General features: G+C 49.1%; 3 protein-coding genes and 1 long non-coding RNA gene across 5 annotated transcripts in view; 1 reads left to right on the top strand and 3 right to left on the bottom strand.

The window, feature by feature from the left end:
- Nucleotides 1–15,270, top strand: part of LOC306813953 — a 45,667-nt gene extending 30,397 nt beyond the window's left edge. Inside the window, exon 2 of the long non-coding RNA XR_013777064.1 lies at nucleotides 14,952–15,270. This is a non-coding gene — a long non-coding RNA (uncharacterized lncRNA). The remainder of the gene's footprint in view (nucleotides 1–14,951) is intronic.
- On the bottom strand, nucleotides 1,042–7,678 carry LOC306813943 (signaling lymphocytic activation molecule-like). Of its 2 annotated transcripts, XM_079329621.1 has the most exons (7): nucleotides 7,542–7,678; nucleotides 5,876–6,196; nucleotides 5,030–5,311; nucleotides 3,883–3,990; nucleotides 2,835–2,902; nucleotides 2,219–2,356; nucleotides 1,042–2,131 (listed from the first exon to the last, which is right to left on the bottom strand). In XM_079329621.1, the coding sequence occupies exons 1-7, from the start codon at nucleotides 7,591–7,593 to the stop codon at nucleotides 2,087–2,089; spliced, it is 1,014 nt and encodes a 337-aa protein (XP_079185747.1). In that variant the 5' UTR covers nucleotides 7,594–7,678; the 3' UTR covers nucleotides 1,042–2,086. The 2 variants fall into 2 exon arrangements, with proteins under 2 accessions (XP_079185747.1, XP_079185748.1); XM_079329622.1 differs by lacking the exon at nucleotides 2,219–2,356.
- Nucleotides 10,909–13,231, bottom strand: LOC306813954 (CD48 antigen-like; the record flags this gene model as incomplete). Its single annotated transcript, XM_079329634.1, has 3 exons — nucleotides 12,987–13,231; nucleotides 11,587–11,841; nucleotides 10,909–10,985 (listed from the first exon to the last, which is right to left on the bottom strand). The coding sequence occupies exons 1-3, from the start codon at nucleotides 13,084–13,086 to the stop codon at nucleotides 10,909–10,911; spliced, it is 432 nt and encodes a 143-aa protein (XP_079185760.1). The 5' UTR covers nucleotides 13,087–13,231.
- On the bottom strand, nucleotides 15,050–18,366 carry S100A11 (S100 calcium binding protein A11). Its single transcript, XM_079329633.1, has 3 exons — nucleotides 18,095–18,366; nucleotides 16,458–16,595; nucleotides 15,050–15,341 (listed from the first exon to the last, which is right to left on the bottom strand). Exons 1-3 carry the CDS (start codon nucleotides 18,095–18,097, stop codon nucleotides 15,189–15,191), a joined length of 294 nt encoding a protein of 97 aa, XP_079185759.1. The 5' UTR covers nucleotides 18,098–18,366; the 3' UTR covers nucleotides 15,050–15,188.
- Between the last annotated feature and the right edge of the window lie 1,052 nt (nucleotides 18,367–19,418).

The raw sequence follows: 19,418 nt of genomic DNA, 5'->3' as shown, positions 1-19,418 counted from the left end.
GCAATTGAAATTTGAGGCGCTTAAAAAAAAAATCTTTAATTTTTAAGCCGACGATCAAGAAAGTTAAGGTTTTTAAAAAGGAAAAAACATCCATTTTTCAAGTAAAGGTGAAGAAATGAGGTGTTAAAAGCTATTAAACCAACAAACAACCCAATTTCCAAGGAAAAGTGAGGAAAGTTGAGGTGTTCCAAAAACACTCAACTCTGTGTCCAAGCAAAGGTGAGGAAAGGTGAAGTTTTTAAAAAAAACAACTCCATTTCCAACTAAAGGTGGGCATGGCAGCTGGTCCTACAGTGGCCACAGGTGACAAATGCCTCAGGTGCTCCGTGGGGACCAGCCTCAGTCATAAAGGAATCCTCCAGTCCCCCCCAAAGCCAACCCCAGACACAGGACATTGGCAATTTTGGGAAAGCAACACTTTTGTAATTTTCAGTTATTCTCAGAAGGTCACACACGCAGATGCCTCATAGTGAGATTTTGGGGTCAGGGGGAAGTGAACTGGGATAGATGGAGTGAAAAATCTTAAAAATAATTCCAGTTCTGCTGTCCCAGTGAGGAACTGGGAGCTGCTGGGCCAGAATGATTTGGGTTGGGAGGGACGTTAAGGAAAACATTTTGGGGCTGGAAAGGGAATGTGGGGCTGGAATGAGGAGGGTTTTGGGGCTGGAAAGTGGATTTGGGGTCTGGATTGAGGAGGATTTTGAGACTGGAATGAGAATTTGGGGTCTAGAATGAGGTGGATTTTGGGGCTGGAGAGATTTGGGAATTTGGGAATTTCGGGGAACAGCACTTGCACGCACAGGGTGGGATTTTTTGGCTTTTTTAAATTTCAAAATCCTGCGGGTTATTGAGGTGTCATCTCCCCCTGGGACATCAGCTGGGTGTCCCCCCCAGGCCAGGGGGGCTGCCCAAGGTTGGGGTCACTTTCTGGGAACTGCAGGAATCACAGAAATGTGTCACACTATTGCCACACTATTGTCACACTATTGTCACACTATGATGAGGTGACAGCTGCTGGTGACACCACCCGGGAGGGGGAAGTAGACATAATTTCTTGCCTGCTGCTTCCAGGGTCTGCAGAATCCCAGAATTTATGGGGTTGGGAAAAAACCCCGAGGTCAACGAGTCCAACCTGTGGCTGCTCCTCACCTTGGACACCTCCAGTGGTGGCAACTCCAAACCTCCCTGGGCATTTCCAGGGCTCCTCCCTGATGGAATTTGGGTTTTTTCCACCAATTCAGAGCCACAAGGATGAGCCTGACCTGCCCTTTCCCAGGCAAAAACTTTGGATTCTCTTCCCACAAAATCCAGGTCCAGCCTGGGAACCTCCTCCAGAATCCAAACCCAAAGGATTTTTAAAAAAATATTCCATGTTTATTTTCTTTTCCTTTCTGCCACAATCCACGAGCTTGGACCTGCAGACATCTGAGATAATTTGAGATTATAAAGTCCCTTGGATCAGTAGGGAAGAATGGGAATGGGAAAGTTTGGTGGGGACGTGGCTCCTCCCACAGAGGTGTCCCCAAAATTTCTTCCTCCTTGGGAAAAAACTCAGCAGATTTGGAGTTTTTAGCACATTCCAGAGCTCAAAATAGGAAACAACTTCTCATTTTTCCTCTTCGAATTCCTTGTGAGCTCCCTCTGGAAATCAGGACCAGGATGAGGTTGGAGTCTAAATCCTGACACTCTTCCTGAGGTCAAAGAGAGGGAATGACCATTCCCGGGGTCACAGGAGTGGGAATGACCATTCCTGGGGTCACAGGTGAGCATTCCTGGGGTCAGAGATGAGGGAATGACCATTTCTGGGGTCACAGCAGTGGGAATGACCATTCCCATTGGGATCCTCCAGCTTTCTCTGAGGCACATCCAGAGTCTCTTTCCCTGCTTGCACCGCTCCAGGATCTCACTGGAATTCCTCAGCCACAACCAGAGCAGGTTCCTCACCAATGTCCAGCCCCTGCTTGACCATCCCACACCGCTCTGGCCACCACGCTGGACACTCCAGAGAGTTCTGCCCCCGATTCCTCTGGGGTCACTCAGGGATTCCCAAAGGATCCCCCAGGGATCAGCAGATCCCAGGAGAGGCTCAGGCCACGGGGAGAGTCACGCTGGCGTAAACCGTGGTGGTGTCCTTGGAAGGGACAAAATTTGGGGGGTCAGTGAGGTGGCCCAGCCAGGGGGTGCCCCACAGGAGGGGGTTGGGGACTGTCCCCCTTACCTGGGGGTGTCGCCGTGGGGTTGGGGACACTGCTGAGGACGGGGGGGCTCCATCGGTGGCCAGGGGTGGCCCAGTGGCAGTGGTGTAGATGGTGGTGCTTGAAACAGGGGTGGGGTTGGGGACAGGCCCTTTGGGCTTCTGAGGGAGGGGACAAAGGGTGGGCAGCGACCTGAGGCTCCTGAGTGGCACCTGAGTGTCCCCAAGATGTCCCTTGGGGCCACTCCGCTGCTGCCACCAAATTTTCCTGCTGGGTCTGTGTCCAGCAGGGCTTGGAAAAGCGGGAAAATCCTGGAGTTTGTCCCTAAACCAACAGCGAGACTTGCCCAAATTCCCAAATTCCAGGTGACCAGGGGCAGAAGGGATGGGTGAGCCCTCACCCCCACAATGTCACCCTCTCCCTTTTCCCCCCCTTTTCTTCCCTCATTTTTCCCCTATTTCCCCCCTTCTATCCTTTCTTTCCTTTCTTTCATTTTTCTCTTTTTTCCTCCTTTCTTCTGCCTTTCCCCTTTTTCCATCTTTTTCCCTTTTTCCCTCTTTTCCCCCCCTTTTCTTCACCCTTTCCCTCCCTACTTTCTCCCCAGATTTTTTCCCTTTTCACCCATTTTTTCCCACTCACCTGCACCTGGGCATAGATGGTGGCATTGGTGCCACCGTCCTGAGTGACCTGGGAGGGGACCTGGTAACCTGTGGGGGGGTCAGGGGACAAATCCTGGGATTATCCAGGTTGGAAAAGAATTCCAAAACACTGAGTCCAACTGGTGTCCAGTCGCCTTTTGGTCATCCCAAGGAATTCCAGGAATTTTTCAGAGACCTCCATTGGTGGTCACTCCAAACCTCCCTGGGCAGATCCTTCCATTTCCAAGAGGAGTTTTCCTGACTTTCCCAACCCTGGCACAACTTGAGGCCGTCCCCTCTTGTCCTGTCCCATCCACTGGGATCAGATCCCAGATTTCCCCTGAAAGATCCCAAAATTCCCCCTGGATCCCCCTTTTCTCCCCCAGCTCCCTCAGGAATTCTTCTTTTCAAATTTTCTCTCCAAGAAATTCATCCTTGTTCAGGAATGAGCTGGGAGAGGATCCCAAAGATCCCAATCCCAATTCTGTCCACATCCCCTCAGGATGGGATTTCTGAGGATTTTTTGGAGGATTTCTGAATCGTTTGGTCATTTCTGGGCATTTGTCTTCAACCAGAGAATGGGAAGAGATGCTGCTCTCTCCAATTTTTGGGTTGGGATCATCCAATTCCGGTTGGGATTGTGTGAGATGCTCATGGACACCTATTCCTAAATCTGTGGGAAAGTCCATTTTTATATTTTGAGATTTTTTTTTATATTTCCCTTTTTTTTTTAAGCCATTTCTTCCCCCTGCCTTTTACACTTGGAGGAAACCCCCCATTTTCCTCCTTCCCTAGGGTTGGGATAATCCATTCCAAGGTTTCCAACTCTTCCAGGAGGAATTTTCTCCTGGAAAGGGCACTCAGACCTTGGAAGGGACGTTTGGGGTCTCCATCCTTGGAGGTGTCACTCGGACATCGAGTGACCGGATGGGGACCGGTCATAGCTTGGACTCGATGACCTCAGAATTCTTTTTCTCCCAACCTCTGGGATTTTGGGAATCAGCCCTCAGAGCCCCTCCTCCCCCAATTCCAGGACCCCCCAAACTCACATTTGGCCGAGTGGGTGGCCCTGTAGGTGACGATGGCCACGATGACGATGGTGATGACACCAAGACCCACCAGCGGCACGAGGAGCTCTGTCTTCACCCTAGGGACACCTGGGACAGGAGAGGACACTGAGAGGTGGCACAGGGACACCCAGAGCCTTTTATAACCTCATCACCTGATTTTGGGGCTGATTTTTGTCACCTGATTTCGGGACCGATTTTTTATCACTGGTGTGATTTCCATAATTTTGTCCCCTGTCTTTGAGGATGATTTCTGCCACCAATGTTCCCTAATTTTGATCTGAATTCTGTCAATTCATCACCTTATATGGAGGTTGAATTTTTCATCTGATTTGGGGTTGATTTGATGCAGGAAACCAAGGGCCGGAAATGCCTCTGAGCTCTCTTTGCCTTGTTTGAGCTGAAAACCTGCTGGGGGCTGGATTTGGGGTCAGAAAAAAAAAAAACCAACCCCAAACTAAAAACATCTCTGGTGGCTTTAAGGAGGGTTGAGAGATGGAAATATCTCAGATATTTCAGCCACAGAAATATCTCCAATATCCATAAAATCTCTCATCCAAAGGCAGATCCCATTAATCCAGAGAAATATCTCAAATATCCAGAGAAATCTCTAAAATTTCCACACAAAATACTCAAATTTCCACCCAAATCCATCAAATTCCCACCCTGCCCTGACAGCACCAGGATGTCTTCAGAACTCCTTTCCCACCCCACAATCCTGAAATTCTGGGGTTCTGAGATTCTGGGATTCCAAAATTCTGAAATTCTGGGATCCTGAGGTTCCCGGATTCTGGGGTTCTGTGATTCTTGGATTCCAAAAGTCTGTGATTCTAGGATTCTGTGATTCCATGATTCAGGGATTTTGGGGTTCTGGGATTCCAGGATTCTGGGGTTCTGGGATTTTGGGATTCCAGGATTATGAGGTTCTGGGATTTTGGGGTTCTGGGGTCATGAGATTCAAAGGTTCTGGGATTCTATGATTCTGGCATTTTGGAGTTCTGGGATTCTATGATTCTGGCATTTTGGGGTTCTGGAGTTCTGGGATTCAAGGGTTCTGGGATTCTGGGATTCCATGATTCTGGGATTCCATGATTTTTGGATTCCAGGATTCCAGGATTCCTGGACCTACCCCGCTGCTCGGAGCCACACTGGGAAGAGTCGAAGGCCACGTTGCGGCTGCTGACGCGATTCCAGGCGGTGCAAATGCAGCGAACGCCAGCATTCCGTAGGGAATAGGAGATGTTCAGGACTCTGCCATTCCCAGAGCAGATCACCCCGCTCCCGTTATCCCAGCTTTCCCAGCTGTAGGAAACCTCGTCCCCCCGCTCCGAGGTGCAGAGGAGGGAGAGGGAGCAGCTGCCGTTGGACAATTCCCGATGGAGGATCAGGATGTTGGGATCGGCCACCGGCTCTGGGAAAAAGCAGGAATTCCAGGATTTGGTTTTCCACCTCCTTGATCACCACCTGCATCCCAGACCTGCCCCGAAAGGCTGAGAACATCCAGAAAAAACCCCCAGGAACATCCAGGAAAATATCAGGAAATTCCAAGGAAAGGCTGGGAATATCCAACAAAAAGCTGGGAAACTCCAGCAAAAAGCTGGGATCGCCTCCAGCTCTGGAAAAACGGAGAAAATGGAATTCCAGGACATTTTTTAGGACTTTAAAGTAGGTATTTCCCACCCCCTTGACTGCCACCCACCTCCCAAACTTTGTCCCAAAGTGCCAGAATCGCCCAGGAAAAAGCCAGGAACATCCAGGTAAAAGCCAGGAACATCCAGGAAAAAGCCAGGAACATTCTGGAAAAAGCCAGAAAGATCCAGGAAAAAGCCAGGAACATCCAAGAAAAAGCCAGGAACTTCCAGGAAAAACCCAGAAACAACCTGGGAAAAACCCAGGAACATTCCGGAAAAAGCCAGGAACATTCTGGAAAAAACCAGAATCTTCCATCGCGGCGATTCCCAGAGGATTTTTTTACCGAACACCTGCAGCTGGATCTGCCAGAGCTCCTCCTCCTGCCCCTTGCTGACGCTGTACTCATAGAGCCTCTCGTCATCCCGGCTGGTGTTGAGGATTTCCAGGGAAAAATTCCCCCTGTGGAAGCGCATCCGCTCCTGCTCGTACTCCGTGGTGTTCCTGCCAGAAATCTTCAGCAGGATTGTCTTCTTCTGCGACCCCTCCGTGGTTTTTTTCCAAGAGGCTTCCCCGAATTCCTCGGTGCGCTCCTGGAACTCGCGGGGGATCTGCAGGAGCGTCGGCTCTCCCAAAATTCCCAACTGCGTTTCCCTGGCTCCGATCCCTGGGAAGAAAAAAGGGAGAAGGGTTGAGGCTCATGGGGATTGTCCTCATCCCAATCCCAGAAGAATCCGGGAATCCAGTGAGAATTGACACTGGATACAGCCTGGTGATCCAAGGGATCCCAGATCCAAGGGAGAGATCCCAAATCCAAAAGTGAAACCTCAAATACAAAGAGGAGACCCCAAATCCAAAGGGGAGATCCCAAATTCAAAGGAGAAAACCCAAATCCAAAGGAGAAAACCCAAATCCAAAGGAATCTCTTTCCTAACTTCAAATATTCTGGAATTTTGGGATTTGCAGCCACCTGGGAGCACACTCAGGTACAAATCCCACATTTTCCTTTTGGTTAAGTTGGTTCCCAGTTGGGCTTTTTGGAATAAAAAAATAAAATTTGAAGACTTTCATCTTCCACGCCTTCGGATTTCCGTGGGAGGATTTTCCCCCCAAAAAGCCCTTTGTTGCTTTTTATTCCAAGGAAACAATTCAGATTTTCCTCCATTCAGATTTTCCTTGATTTAGATTTTCCTCCATTCATATTTTCCTTGATTCAGATTTTCCCTCACTTCTGGGCAAACAAATTCTGTTTTTGTAGGAAATTGTGGGAGGACGGGGAGGAGAAGCAGGAAGAGGAAGAGGAGGAGGAGGAAGAGAATGGGGAGGAGGAGCCAAATCTGGAGCTTCAAAAAGCAGAGAAGGGTCCCCACCCACTTCTCCCAAAGTCTTTTTTCCATCGGTTTTGCCCTGGAAAGAAAATGGAAAAGGAAAAGAAAAAGGAGGGGAAAAGGAAAGGAAAGGAAAAGGAAAGGAAAAGGAAAGCAAAAGAGGAAAAAAAGGGGGGAAAAAGGGAAAGAGAAAAAGGAACAGGAAAAGTGAAAAGGGGAAGGAAAGAGGAAAAAGGAAGACGGAAAGGGAAAAGAGAAAATGGAAAAGGGAGAAGGGAAAAGGGAAAAGGGAAATGGGAAATTGGAAAAAGGAAAAAGTCCTTCCAACCCAAACTATCCCATGATTTTATTCCTTGGAAATCATCTCCCAGCCTGATGATTTGAGTCAATCCACCCAGAATCTTCCTCAGCAATTCCCAATTCCCTTTGTCATGGAATTAACCCTTCAGGGCTCTCAAACTCCCACTAAAATTCGCCCAAATCCTTCACTTTCCCAGCTAGAAAATAATTTTTTAAAGATAATTTTTAAAATCCCCTCCTCCCTCTAGAAGAGTTTTTGGGACGTCCCTCACACCCCACCTGGAGCACCTCCACCCCAAACTCCTAAATGCCCCAAAAAAACTCCAAAATCCGGGAAAAAAAAACCCAAAACCCCCCAAAAATTTGTGAGGAAAACCAACTTACCCCAAAGAGCTCCAAGGGTGAAGAGAAGCGGGAGCCAAGTGCCGGAGCCCATCCCGGGATCACGGAGCCTCCACCTCTTCCAGGCTCAGAGCAGGTGGTGACAGGAGGATTTTCAGCCCTGGGCTGTGCATTTCCTGTTTTTGCCTTTTCTTCTCTCTAATCGGAAATTATTCAAAGCGTGGGGGAATGTACTTCGCGCCCCAATAGCTGCAGACAAAAGCAGAAAAATGGATTCGGTTTTCCACCGGAATTGCCTCATCCTGATGAGTGTCCTCAAAAGTGAAAAAAAAAAAAAAAAAAGTAAAAAAAAAAAAAAAAAAAGTAAAAATCCAGTTTTAAAGGGATTTCCTGGAGTTTTACAACCCTGGGGAGGTGGAAGCTTCAAAGGAGGTGGGTGGCTCCTCGGAACATCCCAAAATCTGCTCCATCCCCCAAAGGTGGGAAAACCCCAAATTTCCCAGGAATATTCCAGCTTGGAACTCCATAGGATCCACAGCCAGGAGAAGGATGGGAGATCCCCAAAAACTCACCTGGGAGAAGCCAAATCCTGGTTCTCGGTGAATTTGGGTGAATTTGGGGATGGGTTTGGTCCTTCTTGGAAGGTATGGGAAAAGCAGGAAAAACAATTCCAGGCGTAGATCTGTTGCTGAGAAAATCTTGATTGGTTTCAGTGGAGGAAATCTGAGGGATTTTTGTCTTTTTCCTTTCTCCAAATTTTGCTGCTTTTCCCCAATTTTCAGAGTGTGTGTGAGGGGGGGAATTCTGGGATCCCTGAGGTTGGATCCAACAATCCGAGCTGTGACAGATTCCTTGTGATTCCAAGGATGAGAATTCCAGGATTTTGACCCAAATCCAATCCCAGATAATCCCAGGTTCCTGCTGCTTTTCAGGTGAGCCCAGCTCAGAGGTTTTGCTGCTGAGAAATGATAAATGGAACGACAAAAAAAAACCCCTGAAAAAAACCAGAAACCACCCCAAAAAACCCTCACGTAACATCCTCTGAGTTCCTCCTCCCTGCTGAGAAAGCACCTGATGAGGTGAAAAACCCAAAACTGTCATTTCCCAAAAATCTGACTTTTCCAGAAAAAAATACGGACAGGGAAGTGTGGGATGAATTAGTCGGGAAACAACAGTAGTGGTTCCTGCTGGAAACTTCTGGAATGGGCACTTGAAAAGATTTTGGGGTGGTGAAGTCATTTGTTTTAGGGTATTTGGGGGTATTTTGGGATTTTTTGGAGGGGAATTTTGGGGTTTGGGGGTGTTTTTAGAGACACAAATCCCACTTGGAACTCCCATGTCCAGGCTGGATTTCTCCGTCAATCCAACCCCCACATCCCAATGGGAAGATTTTTGATCCAGAAATGGTCCAGAAAAGTCAAAAAAATCCCCCCAAAAAACAATTTTCCCCACCTGGGCTTGGCTAGAATTAGGCAGGAAAAATTAATGAAGTGAAATCATCCAGGAAAAAATTCCTTTAGCGAAACATTTTTGGGAACAAGGAACATAAAATTACAGGAAAAACCTCTTTTAAGTGGAGATAATGATCCTAAAACCTTTCTTTTCCCTGTCAACTCATCCTGGAATTTTTCTGGCTGGAAAACCAAGATTCAGCAATATTTATCAATATTTATTAATTTCCAGATGTTTTCTTTGATATCCAGGATTTTATACACAGAATAAAAGATCAAAATCTCCACGTGGGAATGGAGCAAGACACCAAAAAATTATTTCCACTGGAAAAATCAGCTTTGGTGTTAAAATCATCTTCCAAGGAGCAGGAATTATCCTGAGTCACTCCTCAGGCAGGGATGGAATTGAATTTTTCCAAGGAATTCCCTGTTGGCCCTTGGGTGATTCCAGCCTTGGGAATCTTTGCTTAAAATGGAACTTTTGGGGATTTTTTGGAGGTGAAATCCCCAATTTTCTCCCTTTTTGGGTTGGGTTGGTGGAGCTGGAATAGTCCCAAATTTTTCCATGTGTTTTTTTTAGGGATCATCTCCTTCATTCCCAGGATTTCTTCCCACCCAGCTGGATCCCTGTTCCACCCTCCAGAGCCAAATCCACCTCTGGGGGACAAAAGAAGGAATTTTGTCCCCAAAAATCGAGGCTGGGGGCAACATCTCCAAGATTTTTCCATCATCCCCCCGGATCCCAGCCCAGGAAAAAATCCAGAAAAATCAAAAAAATGTGGTGTCCAGAATAAAATTTAATGTGCAAAGAAATGTTTGGGAAAAAACAAAATTGACCCTAAACCCTCCCCGACATGGAAAACCAAAGGTGCCTCCTCAGCTCTGCCCTTTGAGGGCATCCTAAAAAAAGGAGGATTCCCCAAAATTCCAGGAAACCCCGGGAAAGGCTCAGATTGGGCCCCCCTGTAGATTTTGGGGAAAAATTCCAAATTTGGAATTCCAGTTCAGGGACGATTTTCAAATTCACAATAAATTAAATTATTCTGATTTCCATTTTAACCATAAATTAAACTATTCTGATTTCCAAATTAATCATAAATGAAACTATTCTGATTTCCAAATAAAGCATAAATTAAACTATTCCAATTGTCAAATTACCAATAAATTAAATTATTCTGATTTCCAAATTAATCATAAATGAAATGATTCCCATTTCCATTTTAACCATTAATTAAATTATTCTGATTTCTAAAATAACCAAAAATGAAATTATTCCTATTTCCATTTTAACCATAAATCAAATGATACCCATTTCCAAATTAACCATCAATTAAACTATTCCCATTTCCAAATTAACCATAAATGAAACTATTCTGATTTCCAAATAAAGCATAAATCAAACTATTCCCATTTCCAAATTAACCATAAATGAAATTATTCCAATTTCCATTTTAACCATAAATTAAATGATACCCATTTCCAAATTAACCATCAATTAAACTATTTCAATTTCCAAATTAACCATAAATGAAACTATTCTGATTTCCAATAAAGCATAAATCAAACTATTCTGATTGTCAAATTAACCATCAATTAAACTATTCCCATTTCCATATTAACGATAAATGAAATTATTCCCATTTCCAGTTTAACTATAAATCAAATGATACCCATTTTCAAATTAACCATCAATTAAACTATTCCCATTTCCAAATTAACCATAAATGAAACTATTCTGATTGTCAAATTAACCATCAATTAAACTATTCCCATTTCCAAATTAACCATAAATGAAACTATTCTGGCAATTCCATTCTGGTTGAGCAACCGTGTTTTCCTGAATCCTGGGATTTGGGATCTTCATCCAGGCGTTGTCCCCGTGGCGGTGGAAGGTGAGTAGGTGACAGCAGGTGACAGGAGGTGACAGCAGGTGACAGGAGGTGTCACCTGAAGTGTCCTCAGGCCACGAGGAGCAGGAGGAAGAGCAGGCCCAACAGGGTGCTGGGCGTGGCAGAGGGGATGGAAGAGGATTCCCCTGGAGGCAGAAGGAGATCCAGGAGCTCTGGGATGGTCCCCAAATCCAGAAAAGGGATTTGGGAAAGGGAAATCCCACCACCCTTGGGATCCGCCTTGGGAATTGGGATCTGCTCCCACAGAAAGGGAGATCATTTTGAGGAATCCAGAGACACCCCCTCTGATCTCTCCTGGATTGATTTTGGGGGTTCAGGGACCCCCCAATTCCCCATGGGTTCATTTTTGGGGGCTCAGGGATCCTTCGACACCGCAGTGGGGTCAATTTTGGGGTGGAGTCCGAAATTAGGACAAAGGAACGGCCTCGATCTGTGCCAGAGGAGGCTCAGGGTGGGAAATTTGGGAAAATCCCTGCTGGAAAGGGCAGTCAGGCCTTGGCAGGGACTCAGGGAAGTTTGGAGTGACCGTCCCTGGAGGCGTCTGAGGAATTCCTGGAGATCCCTCTGGATCACACAGGATCCGCCCCATTTTGGATCAATGCTCTCCCAACCCCAATAATTCTTTGGGGTTGCTCTCAAAGTCCCCAAATCCCCTCAAACTCCACCCCAGGGACACTCCACAGCCAAGGCCACCCCTCCTGGGGCCGTGTCCGGCCGTGGCCGTACCTGTCCAGTGGCAGAGTGGCCGGTAGGTCAGCGAGGCGTTGTTGGAGGACACGGGGTTGCTGACCCGGCACATGTAGGTGTCCATGGCAGGGCTGAAGGACACGTTGAGGACGGGGCCGTTGTTCCTTGGGAGCTTCTGGAGAGGGATCCACTCGTAGGTGACATCTTGGAGGGACACGGAGCAGTTGAGGGTGATGTTGCACTGCTGCGCGTTGCCTCTGGCGGTGGCTTCCACATGGGGCTTTGGGACCAGATCTGCAGAACAGGCCAGGGTGGCACAAAGGCCCTGTGGAGCTCGGGGACTGTGGGAGCCCAGGGTGTACCCCTGGTCTCCTTGGGGGTCTCAAAACCCCCCTGGCAAGGGTCTCAAAGACCTCTGAGTGAGACCCTGGTGTCACAGGTGCTGGATTCTAACACCTGGGGGAAGTTGTCAGCGCAAGGAGAATGGAAACAAGCTGCCAAAATTAGTGAAGTGTAAATTAGATTGTTAGGACGTAGATAAATAGACTTTTGGTAATGTTTGTGATAAGGGACACGTGGCCAAGATGGAGAATTTTTAGGGGGTGGACATCTTTTCCTCCTTCTTCTCCCTGTCATCCATGCTGGGTGACACATTGGCACTCTTGGATTGGATGGGGTCAGGGCTGGACCATTTAATAAAATTTTATTGTATTGGGAACATTTTGTAAACATGTAATACGTAGTGCAAACTATATAAGATCAGCCCTGCCTTCACCAGGCAGATTCCACCATGGATGCCAGGCTGAGCAGACCCTGCTGGCCAGGCAAAAGGTGCCTGAGATAAGAAATAATAAACAATCCTTGGAAAAAGAGAAAAGCATCTCCAGCAATCTCTCTTCAGCTGCTTCAGAGAAAACCAGGGTTTGAACCACCTTCGTGTCCCTCTGGGGTGATCTCGGGGCAGAGAAACCCCAGACTGGGATAGGGGACAACCCTCAGAATGTCATAATGTTCCCCAATCCACCTATAGGACATGGGGACAACGCCCCCTGGATGTCACAGCATCCCCATGAGGTTCTGGGACAACCCCCAGGAGGTCACAATGTCCCCAACTCACCTGGGGGCACCTGGACAACACCCAGGATTTCACAATGTCCTCAAACCACCCATGGAGCTCTGGGACAATTCCGAGGACATCAGAATGTCCCCAACCCACCTGTGGGGAAGTGAGACAATCTCCAGGATATCACAACGTCCCCATGGAGCTCTGGGACAATTTCTTGAGGATGTCACAGCGTCCCCAACCCACCTGTGGTGCTTTGGGACAACCCCCATGATGCCACAATGTCCCAAACCCACCTGTGGTGCTTTAGGACAACCCCCATGATGTCACAAGGTGCCCAACCCACCCATGGAGCTCTCCCTGTCCCCAAACTCACCGTAGACCCTCAGCTGGACCTGCTGGACGCTCTCCTGGCCAGCATCATCCTCCAGGTACAGTTGGTACTCGCTGCTGTCCCTGACGTTCAGCTCACTCATTTTTAGCGTGTGGTTGTCAAAGAGCTCCAGACGCCCCCAAAAGCGGGTACTGGGGTAGGTGGGCTCCTTCCCCCGTGTCCGGATGGCGATTGTCACCCGGTTTTCCCAGCGCCAGTGGATTCGGGAATATTTTGAGGGATCTTGGGGGCTGTGGGGGTTCAGAAATGCCACCCCACCAACGGCTCCATTCACCTCCAAGGGTTGGGGTTCTTGTGCCCACGCTGACAAAAAAACCCCAAAAATGAGGATGATGTTGTGGGGGTCACTCGGTCTTTCATGGGTTTCATCCCACTTGGAATTCCAAACATGTTTAAAATGCAAATTAACTTGAATATTAAAACCAAAATTCAAATAACTCCACCATTCCTGGAGCCCTTTGTCTTTAGTGGGTGTGGGAGCCCAGGGTGCATCCCCTGGCCCCCTTGGGGGTCTCAAAACCCCCCTGGCAAGGGTCTCAAAGACCTCTGAGTGAGACCCTGGTGTCACAGGTGCTGGATTCTAACACCTGGGGGAAGTTGTCAGCACAAAGAGAATGGAAACAAGCTACCAAAATTAGTGAAGTGTAAATTAGATTGTTAGAACGTAGATAAATAGGGTTTTTTTTGAATGTTTGTGGTAAGGGACACGTGGCCAAGATGGAGAATTTGGGGGGTGGACACCTTTTCCTCCTTCTTCCCTATGTCATCCATGCTGGGTGACACGTTGGCACTCTTGGATTGCATGGGGTCAGGGCTGGACTATTTAATAAAATTTTATTGTATTGGGAACATTTTGTAAACATGTAATACGTAGTACAAACTATATAAGATCAGCCCTGCCCTCACCAGGCAGATTCCACCATGGATGCCAGGCTGAGCAGACCCTGCTGGCCAGGCAAAAGGTGCCTGAGATAAGTAATAATTAACAATCCTTGGGAAAAGAGAAAAGCATCTCCAGCAATCTCTCTTCGGCTGCTTCAGAGAAAACCAAGGTTTGAACCACCTTCATGTCCCTCTGGGGTGATCTCGGGGCAGAGAAATCTCAGACTGGGAGAGCTGGGCAGGACAAGGATTTGAAGTTTTCCTACCCCAAATTCCTCAGGGATTAATTTTTCCCTCACTTCCGCTTTTTTGGGATTCCCCGTGGGGACAGTCTGTCCCCACCTCAAGGCGTGGTGGCTCCTGTGGGGACGGACTCGGTGGTGGCACCTTGTGGGAAAAGCCATGGTGGGGACAGGGTGGGGTCACCCCCATGTCCCCAAGTGTCCCCAGGGCCGCATCCCCACCCCAGCGCCCCCATCCACCCCGTACCTTGCACGATGAGGAAGAGGAGGAAGAGGAGGTTCAGAATCAGCCTCAGCACCATCTCCTGTCCCTAATATCATCTCTGGGAGTGGGACACCCCCACACCCCCCCCACACCCTGCCTCAAAGAACCCCCAAAGCCGGAGCCCCTCAAAATGCCCCCCAAAACTGGGGAAGGAGCTGAAAGGAAGAGGAAGAGATCACAACACGGAAAAGGGCGGGGGTTCCGGTCTTTCCATTTTTGGGCATGTCATAAATAAGGCTGCCTCAGCCTGACAGGGACACCTCCCACAGCATGACATAGATCCCCCAAATCCTCACCAGAGTAACCCCAATGGAATGACCCCAAAGCCGTCCCAATGACCAATGGGACACTGACCCCACATCTGGGTTGTCAGAGTGACCCCAAAGCCTGAGGGTAAGCTGGGAGGGATTTGGGATTGGATCCCAGGGAATGGGATAGGACAAGAGGGAATGGCCTTGAGCTGTGCCAGGCTGGGAAATTTGGAAAGATTTTTCCAAGGAAGAAAGGGTTGGGAAGTGTTCAAGGGGCTCAGGGAGGGTTGGATCCCCATCCCTGGAGGGAATTCCAGGAATTTGGAGTGGATAATCAGGTAAAGATCACTTTGGAATTCTTTCCCCCCTCACTGATCCCGGCATCTCTCAGGATTCCCGCCAAACTCAGGGTTTTAAACCTTTAATTTATCCATAAAAAGCAGGGGAAAAAAAGTATGAAAAAAGGGAATGTGACCATTCCATCACTTCCAGCATTCCGTGGGATGTCCCGGGGGGATCTGGGATGGATCCAGAGCTTCTGGATTTATGGATTGGGGGATTTGAGGATCAGGGAGTCGTGGCAGGCCACGGCGATGCCCCCGATGAGGTTTAGGAATTCCTGGAAATCCAGCTGCCCGTCGCTGTTCATGTCCAGCTTCTTCATCATCCTGTCCACCACGCCCGGATCCTTCTGGTTCTGGGGGAAAAAAATGGAATTGGTGCCTGGGATGAGGGGGAATTCCCTGCTCAGGGAAGGATTGGAGCTCAGGGAATCCTGGAATGGTTTGGGATGGAAGATGAAATATCCCAATCCATTGGCAGGGATGTTCCTGCTGTTCCAGAGGGATCCAGGCTGGAATTGGGCACTCCCAGAGATGGGGAATCCATGGAATAACTGGGGCCAGGGAAGGATTTATCCCTAAAATCCCATCTAAGCCAGCCCAGGGAATCCTGGAATGATTTAGGATGGGAAACCCTTAAATATCCACATTCAGTGATGTTCCCACAATCTCATCCCATTCCAAACCCAATCCCGGCACATTCCCAGGGCTGGGACCCTCTGGATCATCCCACTGATCCCATGTCATTGATCCCATCCCATCCTCCTGATCCTATTGATTCAATACCATTGATCCTATTGATCCCATTGTTTCCATCAATCTCTTCCCATTACATTGTTCCCATGGATCCCATCCCATTGATCCCATCCCATTCCATTGATCCCATGGATCCATCCCATGGATTGATCCCATCGATCCCATCCCATTAATCCCACTCCCATCCCATCCCATGGATGCCATCCGATTCCATTGATCCCATGGATTCATCCCATGGATCCATCCCATCAATCCCATCGATCCCATTGTTTCCATCGATCCCATCCCATTCCATTGATCCCATCCCATGGATCCCATCCCATTAATCCCATTGATCCCATCCCCATCCCAATCCCATGGATCTCATCCCATTGTTCCCACCTGATTCCACTGGTCCCATTGATCCCATCCTATCCCATCCCATCCCATCCCATCCCATCCCATCCCATCCCATCCCATCCCATCCCATCCCATCCCATCCCATCCCATCCCATCCCATCCCATCCCATTTCATTGATCCTATGGATCCATCCCATGGATCCCATCCCATGGATCCCATCCCATGGATCCCATTCCATTGACCCCACCCCATCCCATCAATCCCCTCCCATCAATCCAACCCCATCCCACCCCATGCCAATCCCATGGATCCCATCCCACTGACCCCACCCCATCCCAATCCCCCGCATCCCCGGGATCCCAGCCCCATTCCCGACCTTGGTGAAGGCGGCCAGCTCTGTTTCCATGAACGCCCGGAATTCCCGCTTGGAGAGGGTGCAGGAGCTCCCCTCCTTGCCAGCATAGCGCTGGAACACGGCCAGCAGCGACTCGATGCAGCGCTCCGTCTCGGTGGGCTGGGGAACGGGAACACACCGGGATCTCGGGATTTAGGGGCGGGGCAGGGCTGGGCCGGCCCCCTCTGCCCCTTCCAGCTGTGCCAGAGGCAATCCCGGGTTTTTTGGCAGCAGGAAAAGGCCCCTGCCCATTCCAGGAACAATCCCATTTTTTTGAGGAGTGGGGAAAGGCTGGAGGAGCCCCCTCTGCCCCTTCCAGCTGTGCCAGAGGCAATCCCGGGTTTTTTGGCAGCAGGAAAAGGCCCCTGCCTATTCCAGGAGTAATCCCAGTTTTTTGGGTGCAGGAAAAGGTCTCTTGTGCCCATTCCAGAAGCAATCCTGTTTTTTTTTTTGGGGGGGGGACAGGGAAGGGCTTCCTCTGCCCATTCCAGGTGCAATCCTATTTTTTTTGGGACGAGGGAAGGGCTCCCTCTGCCTGTTACAGCTGTGCCAGAGGCAACCCCAGTTTTTTTGGGATGAGGGAAGGGCCTCCTGTGCCCGTTCCAGAAGCAATCCTGGGGTTTTTTTGGGAACAGGGAAGGGCTCCCTCTGCCTGTTCCAGCTGTGCCAGAGGCAATCCCGGGGTTTTCGGGATTAGGGAAGGACTGGAGGAGCGTCCTGTGCCCATTCCAGCTGTTCCGAGATCAATCCCGAATTTTTTGGGATGAGGGAAGAGCTCCCTCTGCCCATTCCAGCCGTGCCAAGGGGCACTCCCGGTTTTTATTCGGTATGAGGGAAGGGCTCAGCCGGACCCGTTCCGCCGCATTTTTCCCCGGATTTCACTCCTTGGCACAGCGGGAAGAGCCCGGAGCGGGAGCGGCTCCTGGAAAATCCCGTGGGAGGCGGCGGCTCCAACGGGGCGGGCTCGCCTGGATCCGGCCGCTGATCAGGCGGATTTTTGGGATATAATCCCGATTTTTCCCCGTTTCCCCCCCCATTTCTCCCCAGCCTCCCTGTTTTTCACCCATTTCTCCATTTTTTTCCTCCGGTTTTTCCCTATTTTTCACCCATTTCCCCCCTGTTTTTCCCATTTTTCCTCCTGTTTTTTGTCCCGTTTCCCCCCTGTTCCTCCTTCCTGTTTCCTCCTGTTTTTCCCCCGTTTTATTCCTGTTTCCCCCCGTCTTCCCTTGTTTTATTCCTGTTCCCCTCTCTGTTTTTTTCCACTCCCCCCCTCCCCCCCCGCCAATTTTCCCTGTTTTCACCCCGTTTTTCCTTCCCTTCCTGTCCCCTCCCCACTCCAATTTTGGGACGTTCTGTGAGAAAATCTCCTTTCCCCCTCCGCTTTCCCCCCTCCGGAATCACCTCTCCCACCCCTCCCTTCTCTTTTTCCCTGGAAAAATCCTTCCCTTGCCACCCATGTCCCCTCCCCACTGCAATTTTGGGGCGTTTTGTGACAAAAATACTATTTTTCCTGGAAAAATCCTTCCCCCTGTCCCCTCCCCACTCCAATTTTGAGGCGTTATATGCGAAAAATCCCCTTTTTTTCACCCTCCCTCTCCGCATTCCCGGGAATTCCTCACCATGGCTGGGCTCCGCTCTGGGTTGGAATTGTCGGATCCGGAAAAAAACTCGGGAAAAGAAAGTTCGTGAGCCCCGCCCGTGTTGAGTCAGCCCCGGGTGCGTTGGGCAATTCCCGTTTCCAGCGGCAACCGCGGCTCCTCCCGCGCCTCTGGAATGTGCCCAACCCTGTCCCAAAGCCCCGCGGGCATCCCCAAATCCCGGTTTGCTCCTTCGGGATATCCCTGGAGCAGGAAAATGGCCTGGGGTAGGGGGAGAATCCCTAAAAATCTTCAGGGACAGGATGGGGAAAAAAAGAGAGAAGTTTATTTTAAAAAAATTAATCTTCCGGGGTGGAAACAACGGGAAGTTTCTTCAAAAAAATCTTAAGGAGGAAGCTGGGAAAAGAGGGGGAATTTTTTCCAAAAATCTTCTGGGAGAGGTTGGAGAAAGAAAGGGGAGAATTCCTAAAAATATTCAGGGAATTTCAGCCCCAAAAATCACGGGAATTTTATGGCCTGAACCCTTGAAATTCTTGCCCCAAAAACCTGAGAATTCCAAGTTTAGAACTTTCAGCATTACAGCCTGAAAACACTGGGAATTTCAGCCCCAATATCCTGGGAATTTCAGTCCCAAACCCTGTGACTTCCAGCCCCAAAATCCTGGGAATTTTAAAGCCCCATACCCTGTGAAAAAAAGGGGGAAAATTTTCTGAAAAATCTTCAGCAGGAGGCTGGGAGAAAAGGAGGGGATATTTCCCCAAAAATCTGAAATGGGAATGTCTGATCTGGACTGGGAATGCCTGACCCAAACTGGGCCCCCCCATCTCAGCCCTCCCACCCCTGGAACGTGACACACAGAGCCGGTGCAGGAATCAGCCGTTTATTCCCATTTTCCATGCGATGAAAAGGAAGGAAAAGGAAAAGGAGGAGAAAGAGAATCCCCCACCCACCACCAGCACCCTGTGGCCACTCCAAACCCCGAGCCTGGAGCTGGAATTCTGCTGCAATCAAGGCTAAAATGGTGATTTTTTTTCCCCAGTCTTGAGGATTACCAGACCCCAAAATCAGGAATTTTTTGGAGTTTCATGGCAGGAGCTGAGAGAAGCCCCAGCCCAGGGTGCAAAAGAGGACAGAGAGACCCAAGGACTCCAATTAGAGCAGAAAAAGTGATTAAATATCGAGGGACACACCCAGCAGGGAGGTGAAAACTCCAGCTCCGGGGGAATCTCGCTTCCTGCTGGGGATTTATCCCAGGGAAAAGCTCCCAAGCCCCTCTGGGCACCTCGGGATCCTTCTGAGTCCATCCCTGCTGGGCAAACACATCCCAGGCTGGGAATGGGGACAG

This window comes from Erithacus rubecula, assembly GCF_903797595.1.
Source record: "Erithacus rubecula genome assembly, contig: SUPER_33_unloc_1, whole genome shotgun sequence".
NCBI lineage: Eukaryota > Metazoa > Chordata > Aves > Passeriformes > Muscicapidae > Erithacus > Erithacus rubecula.
Note: the sequence above shows the minus strand (reverse complement) of the source record. Positions and strands in the feature narration are given on the sequence as shown.